At 45.3% G+C, this 12,500-nt stretch overlaps 1 protein-coding gene across 1 annotated transcript; it reads right to left on the bottom strand.

The window, feature by feature from the left end:
* Positions 1-5,814: 5,814 nt before the first annotated feature.
* LOC311365286 (lysophosphatidylcholine acyltransferase 1-like) lies at positions 5,815-12,102 on the bottom strand (the record flags this gene model as incomplete). The annotated part of the gene is made up of 10 exons (XM_084484805.1): positions 5,815-7,106; positions 7,560-7,710; positions 8,098-8,196; positions 8,662-8,815; positions 9,103-9,228; positions 9,356-9,438; positions 9,529-9,583; positions 9,897-9,931; positions 11,673-11,731; positions 12,084-12,102. The coding sequence occupies 10 exons, from the start codon at positions 12,100-12,102 to the stop codon at positions 6,976-6,978; spliced, it is 912 nt and encodes a 303-aa protein (XP_084340931.1). The 3' UTR covers positions 5,815-6,975.
* Between the last annotated feature and the right edge of the window lie 398 nt (positions 12,103-12,500).

Genomic DNA, 12,500 nt, shown 5'->3' with positions numbered 1-12,500 from the left:
TGGACCTCCAAACCACAAATTACCATATGCATTAGAAAAGGGTACATGATTACACAGGTATTATTAAGGCAACAACAATGAGAAATGATTGTGTGAAGCTCTATATCCATTTATTATACAGGCAGAATTGCAATGGTACCATAATGCTGAAGGTATATCTGTGCATCCTTAATGAGGTGGCCCTTATTAGTCCCTGTGGGGAATTTCATGGAAATCAATGTGTGTTGTGTTTTCATGTGTAAACACAACAGTTCAGTTTATGGGCTAACTGCCTGCTTCAGTTCATAGGCTGTGCATGATCAGAGTCACCAATGGGAAATCTGATTAGACTTTTTTGAATCATCCAACATCATTTGTTGTTGTGACAATGTAGCTTACAAACTGTGATGCTTGCTCCCCCTCCCCCCCCCCCCAAGCCATTTTTATCTGTTTTTTTTATTGCTGTAAATGTCAGGGGTATTAACAGCGGGGAAAGGTGTGTGTGTGAGATTATCCTCTTGGTCTTCTTCCTCCTGATAAGGGATGAGTGAATCCCTGTGTCTACACGGTGTCTGCGCTTCGGTTGAAGGACATTTTTATACACTTGCTTTATTTCATAAATGTTCATTTAGAAGTCGGAGAGCGAGAAACACAGAGCGAGGGGGAGGGAGAGGGAGAGAGAGAGAGAGAAACAGAGAAAGAGAGAACAAACGGAATATTCCCTTAATCAAAAGTTTGCATTGTAAACTTATTTCCATACTCCATTGTCTGCACGCCATCAGGAGATGTGCTGTCAAACACCTTGCTCCTGATTCGCAGCCTTCCCTGGTTTGTCTAGCATTAAAAATGTTAATTGGAATTTTTTTTAAATGAAAGAAGAAAGGGTAAAAAAAAATATCACATTACCCATCCCACCTCCTCCAGTCACAGTCTGTCAGAATGCAATATTCCAAATTAGATTGTATTTGGATAATCTTTTGAACTGTAATGGGGCTGCAGCCAGCAGACATATTACTATTGGCACATCATTATTAAACAAAAGTGACACCCAACCATCACTTTGCAGGCGGCGCCAGATAAACGTTGGGCACCGTGCAAATAATATTAGTTCTGCTTCCAGAGTCACCGGCTTATCTCTGGGATGCTATATTGGGTTCATATCCCTGTCGGCTGGCAGAGGCCTTCTGACGGAAGTGTCTAAATTTATGAGCAACCCTCATGTGTGAGTTGCATGTCTGAATAGGTGCTGCGTGTGTGTGTTGGTGTGTGTTGGTGTGTGTGTGTGTGTGTGTATCTGTATTTGTGTGTGTGTGTGTGTGTGTGTGTGTGTGTGCGTGCATCAATGTGTGTGTGTGTGTGTGTGTGTGTGTGCAAGGTAACCCATGTGTCATGCATTAACATTTCAGGCCTATGTAAATGTAGGTGTATGTGTGTGGGGGTTGATGGGGGGGTTGAGGAGATGGGAGCAGTGAGTTTACGGTGTGTGTGTGTGTGTGTGTGTGTGTGTGTGCATGCGTGCGTGCGTGCGTGTGTGTGTGTGCGTGTGCGTGCGTGCCTCGGCGCGTCTGTTGTGTGTGGTTGTGTGTGTTTGTGTGTGGGTGGGTGGGAGGCACCTGGACACATTCTCATGTAAATAAGCCAATGTATGTCGGTGGTGTGGCTCTGCAGACACGGCCCGTATCATGGCGTAATGAGATCCAGACGCACGGGTTCGCCTTCAGACAGCGGTAATTATGGCAGGAGTGAAAAGCGATGAGGCGCGGGGGGGGGGGGGGGGGGGGTGGGGGGAGGAGGAACCCGGGGAGACGGCATCACATGCTGTCCGCGTCCGACTCGACTCACACATTCGGGGGGGCCCTGGGTGACAGCACCCTGCAGGCACCGCCGAGGCCCCAGCCAGAGCCCTAGGTACGGTGGCTAAGTGAAGTTGATTAATGGGATGTGAACGCTCTTTTCTAATCAGCTGGATGAAACCTGCTCACCTGTTTAAATCCGGCCTGTGCGGATACGGCACGCTGCCGGGTTTAGACTGGGGAAGGGACGCACGCACACACACACACACACACACACACACACACACACACAGCGGTACTCATTAACACACTGGCACTGTGCAGCTGCAGCCAGGCCCGTAGATAGACAAACACGTGCACAGACGAAGACACACACACACACACACATAGGTGAGCACACACACAGATAAGCCAAACATACGTAAAGTCAAAGCAGCACATACGCCAAAGAACTGCCTCCTGCCTGTCAATTCCAACTACACATCACCCAGCACACAATAATACGCTTGTTAAGGAGATTAGGATCTGCAGGAACTACCCAGGGATCAGAGTTTGGGATAAGGTCAGGCCATTGCCCCCACGAGCTGTGGTCCCTCACTTTCATCATACCGCTCTCTCTCTAGTAAATCTTATTTTAATTGACTGTTTAATTGTCCTGTTCCATCGTTGCCATAGCAATACCCACAGAATGAAAACCATACGACTGCAGAGACAAAAGTTGATTTATCCGATGAGCCGTAGAGCTAGTAGTACTCATGCTGAATCCCTAAAGGCAGATGATATCTATCCAGGCTTTTGGTTTTCTTTCAGTTTGAGCATTCCCTATTTCCTCAGCATCCATTGCCCGGCTGTCTTCGGAGTAGCCGTCCTCCGTCGACCGGAACGAATCCTCCATATTCCAAAAGGGTCCAATCAATGAGGGAGATAGAGTTTTATGTTTTGTTTACATCACGACGGCAACATTCTCTACCTTTCGTCCAGGGTGGACAGTAAAGGATCACAGATACGTGCTGCTGGCATAACAACATCAATCTGCTGTCGGTTGAAAATGCTCCATTCACAACGCGCGGATTCGCAGCGTGTGACAAATTTCAAACGAGTGGCAAAAGGTCAGCCTCCCCGCTCATACACAGACCGGCGCCTCGTTTTGTATTTCCAGGAGAGGCGAGTGGAGAGTAGTGGGGTGTTCTTGTCAGCTTTCATCATAATTTCTCGTGATTACCCCGCCGTCCTATTATGTATTCTTTCTTACCTAATGGTCTCCCCGGTCTCCCTGTGCGCTCGCCGCGGACCCCCCGCCTCGCACGTCGCTCGACGCGGCCTCAGGAATGTTTTCCATTGACGCTTTGCGGGGGTCGACAACAAAAGAGTACGAAGGTCAGGCCACACGTAATTATCAAGCAGCGGCGATAATGACGACCGGGAAACGTGGGGTCAGATAAAAGCAGGGGGAAAGCGGAGCGGCAGGACAGACAAACAGACGTATCTGTCAGTCCTTTTGTCCTCCTGGTGGAAGTTGTAAATTGCTCGTTAAAAAACGAGGGACTGCCTTCACTTTTTTAATGTCAAGAAGTCCTCGTGTTGCGTGGACCATTCTCATCATTATCGACCTATTAGCAAAATAAAGATTACATGTTTTTAAGTAGAAACTTAAGCAGACTTCATTGTCACGAGGAGGGCCCTTATCAGGCCGGGGCCCTTCGTAATTAGCAGGTCGATGCCCCCTTCACAATCTATACGTTGTAGCCTTCCTATTATAACAGTCCCATTATAGTGCATACCTGGCCTGGGCCACCATCTCTTATTATGATCTCTGCCTGGTAATACATGATGGATGCCATTGCATTTATGTGTTACTGACATCTCTGGATCTTTGTGATCCCATCTAACATGCTTTTTCATTGCGTCTTTCCATGCAAAATAATGAAAATGAGGTTGATGCGCACAATAACAAACAACACATAAACAACTGGCTTTCAAGCACAACAACTTGATGACTTTCAAAGATCGTCTGGCCTTGCTGCCTGATGCAGTAAACTAAACTAACGGCATACAGCTTTAGCCACGAGAGTCCAACTGCTAACCATCAATTTATGAATCACTTCAATTCTATTTAAAATGGGTTTTGTTTTGTTCAATTTGTATTTGCAAATTGTACTGAATTTCACGATAGGCAAACAAAGTAAGCATTTTAGCTATCAATGTTATGTTGTCTTTATTTGGGATTTTTTTGTTGTTTAGTGTTTTAGTCCGAAAGAATAGAGTTAGGGTTATGTTACGGGACACCATACAGGGGACATTGAAGGGCGTCGAAAGAGGTGTCAAAAGCTGTGGATGTCATTATGACTAATTAATATAAACCTAGTGCCCAGCGTTCTAGGAGACTCTAATGTCCACATCACTTACTCACGAAGAACATTGAGTTGTTTGCTCATTATTTTATTAGAAAGTATGCACTGACATGCACTCAAATTTCCAGACCACATTTCGAGTTTGGATGTGACCAGTTTGACATATTTTCATTGAGACCTCGGTTGATTCTGATGGTTACAACCCATAACAACAACAACAACAACAAATGAGGGAGAAAGCATCAGACAAACGCCAAATGTTTCCCAGTTTCCATGACGAGGAGTCTTCCATTACGTGTGCAACTCTGATTTCGTCCACAAAACCCTGGACCGGAACCAATGTCGGTAGTGGTTTACGGTGGGGGCCTCCTCTGTGCGCTGATGGAGGTGGCTGGAGGCTGATGCTCTACCCTGATCCTCTGTGGAAGGAGGCGGGGGGGGGGGTCTTGGAATGGAGGTGGTGGTGGTGGAGGTAATAGTGGGTGGGGAAGAGAGGCAATGAGCAATTTATATGATCTCAACAAAGCTTCTTCCCCTGGCCCCTGAAGGCAGGTCTTAATTGTTAAGACCTGCTATCTCCTCTCCTCTTCTACCCCCTCTCTCTTTCTCTATCTCCCCTCCTCCCGCCCCTCCTCCCCCTCTCTTTCTTTCTACGGCAGCCCCCCCCACCCCCCACCTCTCTCGCTCACTTTTTTCGTTCTCCCATCATCCTCCCCCGCCTCCCCCCTTCCCTCCAGCTATGATGAATTGGATTTGGAGCAGAACGATCCATTTAGTCACTCCTCCATCTCTATCCACCTCTCTCTCTCTCTATTCCACATCTCCTCTCTTCACTCTCTCTCTGCAGGCTTAATCTGTCTATTTTTACCTTAAGGAATGAAAGGAAGAGATGAGGTAATCTTTTTCCTGTCTATCAGGTGGGCAGCGGTGCGTGGTCTTCATAAACACAGCTTGGAGATCTAGCCCCCCCGTGTGGACCAGAGCCTACCTTCAAAACAAACATGCCGGGGGTTGGGATATTGTTGATTGATGTTTAATTTCTTAGCGAGTCTATTTCTTTTAATTTACGGTTTTTTTTTTTTTTTAAAGGGAACAGGGTACACTCTTCAGTTGCTATAAATCAGTTCTGGTTGCACAGTTTCGTCCGTTCCCTCTGAAACCGTAGCAGTGTATTTTATTTCAAGTTTTAGGCCAATATCTATATATTATATTTCTAAATCCATAATAAATCAGGCAATAAGCCCAAATGAGTTTGTTGTTTTATTTTCATGGTGGATGAGTCATGTAATAAATAAACCTGTTGGGCCCAGTAGGAAATAGGATAGTTCTGATTTGGTTATTTTAGTTAAATCCCCGAGTGACTTTTTCTTTGTTTAAACTATGGGCGGGATCGCTAAACCGTTTCCACACCATTACTGCATGACTAACAAGACGAATAGAGCAACAAGTCCACACACAAACTGTCTACAAGCACTTATTAGCAAATATATGGTCTAGTTTAGTACAGCTTATTTGTGAGAGAACAAAAGGTTGCTATAACATTTCATTCAATGCAAGCAACTAACAGGGTTCGTTGTTCAATGTAATGCTCCAGTTGCGGTTCATCGGGTTCAAACAAACCGTCAACCAGCTGAAGAGGCGTGAGATATCTGAAAGTAGAGTTCCATCTAGTGGCAGAAAGGGGACGTTTCAACAGCACGAATGCAAGCTTTTTAATTTTCCAAAATATTTTTTTTGTATATAACTGCATCCCAAAATAAAGTGTTTGGATAAGAAATTAATGCATTAAATCCCTCACAAAATCCACTTACAAAATATACAAAAAGATCTAACCTGAGGAGTAGAACTCCAGAATGTGAAGTTAAGCCATTAAGAAAAGAAGATAGCATTAATACATCAAAGATCTATCTATTGTGTGCATTTTCTAGTCTGCTGGTTCATCTGAATCGTCATGGCGGCTTTGGTCTGAAATCAGTAGGCTTGTGTTCCATATATCGAGCAACAATGTAGGAGATGATCACAGAGCATAAAGTAGCTTTTAAATTAAGTCTTTAAACTAATCACCATGGGCCTTAATCACCCGGCGGCCATCTTGGTTCTGGTTGCTGCTTGGTGAAGGAGGCCCTTTGAAACACACATATTATTAAGATTATCTGTGCTGTATGCTTAAACCCTTTTTTATATTTTTCATATCAGATCAGAAGTAACATATAAATTCAGTTTACGTCCAGTTCCTTGGCTAAAGGTTAAAGCTGATAGCTAATGCTATTGGTCTGTTGGCAGTAGTTTTGGTCTGGCAGAGAGCTGCGAAACATTGGAATGTGTTTGGTATGGCAAAGAAACTGCAAGAGCAATCAGTCATTCCTGATTGGTTATTTTTGAGCAGCATAATGTTGTAGTAATAATGTATAGGCGATTATGATATGAGTCAACAATCATCTACTACTGATAATATTATGTTCCTCAAACAAAACCAACAATAACATTAAAATAAATGCTCTGTTTGTTAACTGGTACAATAAATATTCATAGTTTGACATAAGAAAATACATTTTGAAATATAGTCAGTGTAGTTGCAGCCCGTTCATTAAAAAAAAAGAAGAAATAATCCATGCGTCCATAAATGGCCTTGCAGTCCCTGAAACCCAAGAGGCAAAGAAGCAGAACCTATAGGAAGACAGCAGCCAGACAGAACACTTCCTGGCCCCCGTCCAATCACACACCTGAGATCTCCTTAGACCTTAGACCGTCACCATAAGTAGTCCCCCCATTCTTTTCCTTCTCATTAACCTGTGCTTAAATTGTTCCGTTCTACAACGTTTCTTCTTTTCTTACAACGTTCTCCCATCATGTCAGTCATGCTTCTGGTGGCCCGGCTGTCCGTTGGAGCCGTTGCTGGAGGTGTGACAGGGCGGGGGGGTGGAGCACCGCATGCACCGCCGGACCAGGTCGGGGTCCCGCTCCAGCACCCCGCGCAGACCGCCTGGAGGGAGGAGGGAGGAGGGAGGAGGGAGGAGGGAGGGAGGGGACGTAGTGTTTTAAACCAATAGTCTTTTAACACCTGAAAGATTTATCGGCCTGAGAAAACAGCCGTCAAGTCAGGACTATTTACGGTAGTGAGACGGAAACTGTGTATTTTATTTTTCTCAAGTGTATGAACAAACTTTAAGTGGGAGTCGATGACCGCCTAACAATGTACAACATCAGCTTCATTTCCCTTCAACATCACTTCCTGTCAGGTCAACAGCCTCTTTATGAAGACAGACCTAATAGATGTGTTCCCTTGACTCTATTTATATTATTATGAGTGAGAAGGCCTTGATAACCAACATCTATGGCTCAAGGAACTCCCTGACTAAAAAGGCGGATGGTCGTCTTTAAAAGGAAGTAACTACATTGTGCTGTTGCAGGTAAACGCCTCCTCCTCCGCCCCTACCGTATGTGATCTTCCCCGTGGGCTCAGCTTGGACGGCTTTCAGGAGTTCAGAGAAGTCCTGATCGCTGACTCCCAGCATGGCTTCCAAGACGGCTACCACGTCCGTGTCCTCCAACACCGAGTCCTCGTCCTCTCTGCGGATTTCATACATCTGTCGGGGGATAACGTAGAACAGACTAGGTTATTGCCAGACACAAGGAGTGGTAAAATGTAGTGTTATAGCAGCAAGATGAATGCATGTGTGATTTTTTTAAAGTGCATATCTAGCCTGCCTCTGTATGAGTCAATGTCAGAAATGAGCTCATGCCTCGTTTCAATCAAAGGTGCATGAATCCACATGATTTTGCAACAAACGTATCGAGAGAGGGTGCAGAGAGGGAAGGGAACATTCTTTTGGGCTATTCATCCACTTCTTTCTTCTAAATCTTACCTACAGCACCTTTAGCTGTGTTCATAGCGGTTTCATGCGTGTTGAGAATAAACTTGCAGATAGACAGAAAGATTAACAGTACAGTGTGAAACTTGACGGTACACGTACCTCAAATGCTAGTTTCAGAGTCGCCATGGGCCGGGATAGCCGGCAAACTGCTGAAAGAGCGATGACGTACTGTCGCACGTCTATCTTCCCGTCTCCCCTCTGGAAATAACAAGAGAACAGAACAAATCTTCAACAAAATGGCAAAATGCTGCTTGAACGCCTTGTATATTTGGGTACCTGTACCAACCACTGCATACAAAACCTGTCCTTTCTTAAACTACACAACCTACACCAAAAAAATGTTTGTTGGTTTGTAAATTTGTTAGCAAGCATTGAGTCTTGTAACAATGGACTGTTATTGAGAAGCGGCACAGGAAGTAGTATTGGCAGCACGCATGCCTTTGGGTCATGAAATCATGACTGTTGAAGGACATAGAAGTATGGGAGGTTTTTCAGCATACAGACACACAGGGGCATTGCATGCACACCGAGCAACGTCTTTTGCAGAAATAGATTGTTACAAGTGGCAATTGAGGACAAAATGATATTAAACAAAGCGATTTAACTCATCATCATGTGGTTTATACTGTATGTAAGGGGGCTTCTGAATGTGTGTTTGTGTACCTTATCAAAGAGCTTGTGTATTTTTGATAGTGTGTCGGAGTGGGCTAGGCCTAGGTGCAGGGCAAAGTCATCTAGGCCCAGTCGGTCTTCCCAGAGCTTCCTGGCTCTGCTGGCCTGCTGCACCAGCTCTGGGTCTGTGGTCCTCGCTCGCAGCCTGCAACCACATAAGACCTTAGATCCAACCCAGCAAAACAGTGGCTGGATTACAGGAACAAATTAATCGCTCAAGTAAAAAGATTTTTTCATTTTTTAAAATTGTTTTATTGTTAAACATAGCATTATTATATTGCAATAGCCTTCCAGTTGTAGTTTGCCGAAGTTCCACTCTCCTGACACTAGGTGTCCCTAGCGGATCAAATCCAGTTTGTAATTTAAAACGGACACCAGTCCCCCATATCCTCCACCCAGTTAGACCAGTTCTCCAGGTGCTGATGAACTCACCCCAAACGGCATATGTGTCGGTTGAAAGCAAGCAGGCTGCTGTTTCTCGGGATACACAGAGGCCCCTCTGATAGGCTCAACTGGAGGTCTTCCAATGTCAAATCTGTGAGTGGCAGCTGCAGTGCCCTATCAGAATGAGGGATAGGGAATATGCACCCGTTTATGAAAATATTCCCTTATCCACGTGTGATAGCAATAGGATGGCAAGGCAGCCAAGACTGACAGGGAGTCTCTCACACACACACACACTCACTTGGCCATGACCTGCCTGACATTATTAGCAAACAACGCAGGATCGCTCTTCTCTTCCTCGGAGGGCGTGTAGACGGGCAGGTACTAATAGGGGGAACAGAGGACTATTTGAATACAAGGGATCTGAGCGGGCTGGGCGTGGGCGTTGGACCAATGGGTGTGCCAGGGTCCTACCTCTATCTCTAAGGAGTTGTGGAGCTGGCACAGGGTCAGCCAGAAGATCTTGGCGCTGGAAAATAAATAGTGGGGGAAAGGCGTGGATGAGTGGATGAGTGTGTTTATTCAACACACAAGACAAAAGACAAGTGGGGACCACGTGGGAACCGAAGCATAAACAAGTCAGCTGGCAGCTGGCCGGGCACAAGAAATGTCTGAACAAATTATCAGTATTGGACAGTGTTGGATGTATATGTACATAACAGTATTGGTTGACACGCTAATTAACATAGTGACAGGATTAGAAGAGTCTAAGAGAGTGCATGTGCTTGTTTGTTTACTTGTGTGTGTGTCTGTGCATGTGTGCGCGTGTGTGTGTGCCTCACGCGCCAGGGCCTTGCCACGTCCATGTAACAGTATCCTGTCGAGAGGAAGGGGAAAGGGAAATGGTTTCAAGAAACACACACTGCATGTGCACACAAATCTCCTCTAGTGCAGTAAACATGATATGGAAATTGAAACAGTTACCAAGGCAACTATGTTAAATACAAAAGAAGCAGAGTTCTGATTGGCCCTCCTCCACCATGCCGCTCAAAACTGAACATTTTAAAAGGTGACATATACCAACAGGTGTGAGTGTGATTAGCCATTACAAGCCGTTATGAAAATCTGCCTCTTCTGACATCACAAGTGGGCGTGTCCACCTAGATGCGTGCTGGATAGATCAGTCTACCGGCCAGTGGACTGTAGCAAACTTTACCAAAACGGCTTGTAACAGCTAATCACACTCACAGCTGGTGGTACAATAGGTCACATTTAAAACTGCACCTTTAAAACTGCAGCTTCTAATGCTGTGCTGTCTGATTATAGTTAAACCGGCACGAGTCCCAAGGGAGACTAGAGAACTACTGAATCTTGGTCATTCGGATGTAGCCAAGATGTATATATAATACCATTATTTACATCGGATCACATGAATGTCCTGCAACATAACAAAAAGTATCTTCACTGTAAAGTAATGGTACTGTATGAGGGCAGGGTAGTGCAGTGACCAGGGTGTTCTGTCTGTCTGACAGTACTGGGTTAGATCCCCAATGTGCATAGTCTGCCCGTAGGCACCCACCCTTGTGCAACATGCCTCACCTCGACCTGCTCCATTATGACGTGTATTTAAATTCACTGCAAGTCCTTAAAGAATCTGCTGAATGACATGGCATTACCGTGCCTTTGGGAATAAACAGTTCACTATTGATACCCAAGCTTTGATTATGTATACCGGTTAACAAGCTGCAAATGATTGAATTGAAGTTAAACTGCATATGTTCCCCTACACTATGTGTTCTTACGGCAACGATGACGACACCTTTCAAGGAAAAGAGTTTTGAAAGATCCATGAGGGCCAAGAGGCATTACACCTATTGGAGGGGTGGGGATGTTGTGGTTGGTGTGTGTGTTTGTGAGAGAGAGTGAGACAATCAGACTGACATAAAGAGGGAGGGGGACACCGTGAGAGAGAGGAATGAAATTACATCCCACGCAAACATGAAGTCATTGAACGCAAGACAATCACACGCTAACGGGAGGGGTAATGAACTCTCTCTCTGTGTGTGTGTGTGTGTGTGTGTGTGTGTGTGTGTGTGTGTGTGTGTGTGTGTGTGTGTGTGTGTGTGTGTGTGTGTGTGTGTGTGTGTGTGTGTGTGTGTGGAGAAGGGAGGGGTTGTACTTATACGTCACATACATCAGTAGGCTCTGAATTGTTTGTTTACTTTGTAGTAAACTCACCGTAGTAGGAATGTGCAGCTAATAAAAAGGTAGTATGTAATCTGTATTACGGAATGTGTAAATATGGAAGGTTGTAGGCTATGGATTGTGAAGGTAATGGAAGGTAAATATTTGGTAATATTTGCGATTTCGAATCAGTGAGGCCCGATCTTATTTGGGGAAGAAACCCAAACCAGGGGATAATGTGGCAGAGAGATTGTTAGCTCCATCAGAACATCCGGGCTTTAATGCTGACCAGAGTCGGACGGGGGGGAAACCATGAATGAAATATTTATTATCCTATTCATTATCATTATCATTATCCATTATCCTGGAATGAAGGAATGTGTGGGTCCTGGAAGGCCGTGTGGAATGTGTGGATGCACTTTTCTAGTATTTACCAGTTTGTTGGGATACCGCAAAACCACCGGCTGCACTGGGAGTCCTGGTATGAATGCACCTGGGAGGAAGAGGGAGAAATAAAACAAGGTCTCTTGCTTTGACCTTCATTGATAGTGTCAGTGACGTCAGTTATGACGTTGCAGCTGTCGCGACCCATATTTGATTGAGGGCAGGGGTTGAATTGCCGCCTCTCAGTGATCTAAATCCAGAAGTCATTACCATTCCCTCCTTACCAACTCTTTAATGAAACAGTCAAACGGGACCACTCCAGACACATCATCCGGGGATGAACTAGTCACTGAGATCCTGACACGACGAAGAAAAAAAAAAAGGATTTGGACGGGTTTGTTGAGAAGGAAACGAAAATAAATAAAAAGAGAATCCCAGTAGCTGCAGAGACTCAGGTGTACCGTCTGATAGGTGAGACATGCTAGCTCCCCCGATCCACACACACACACACACACACACACACACACACACACACACACACACACACACACACACACACACACACACACACACACACACACACACACACACACACACACACACACACACACACACCACTCAGGGACCTACATACGGGAGGGCACATACACTATTCATCACTGTGCCCCCACTCTTCTTGTGTTATGTTCAGCTTTTCATCATGTCCGTGGACAGAGAACCAACCATCACCGACCGACGCATGCTACGCTCCTCCACAGACACAGAGCTAACCCCGGTCCTCTACGGACTGGAACTGGATCCAAAACACAGACACATGGCCCTGCTGCTTGACGTTTCCTCGTTAGCAAAATAGCTGAATTTAGCCGCCCCCCCCCGGG

This window comes from Micromesistius poutassou (assembly GCF_964030765.1).
Source record: "Micromesistius poutassou genome assembly, chromosome: 20".
Classification (NCBI taxonomy): Eukaryota; Metazoa; Chordata; class Actinopteri; order Gadiformes; family Gadidae; genus Micromesistius; species Micromesistius poutassou.
The sequence above is the reverse complement of the archived record's forward strand: the minus strand, read 5'-3'. Positions and strand labels throughout refer to the sequence as shown.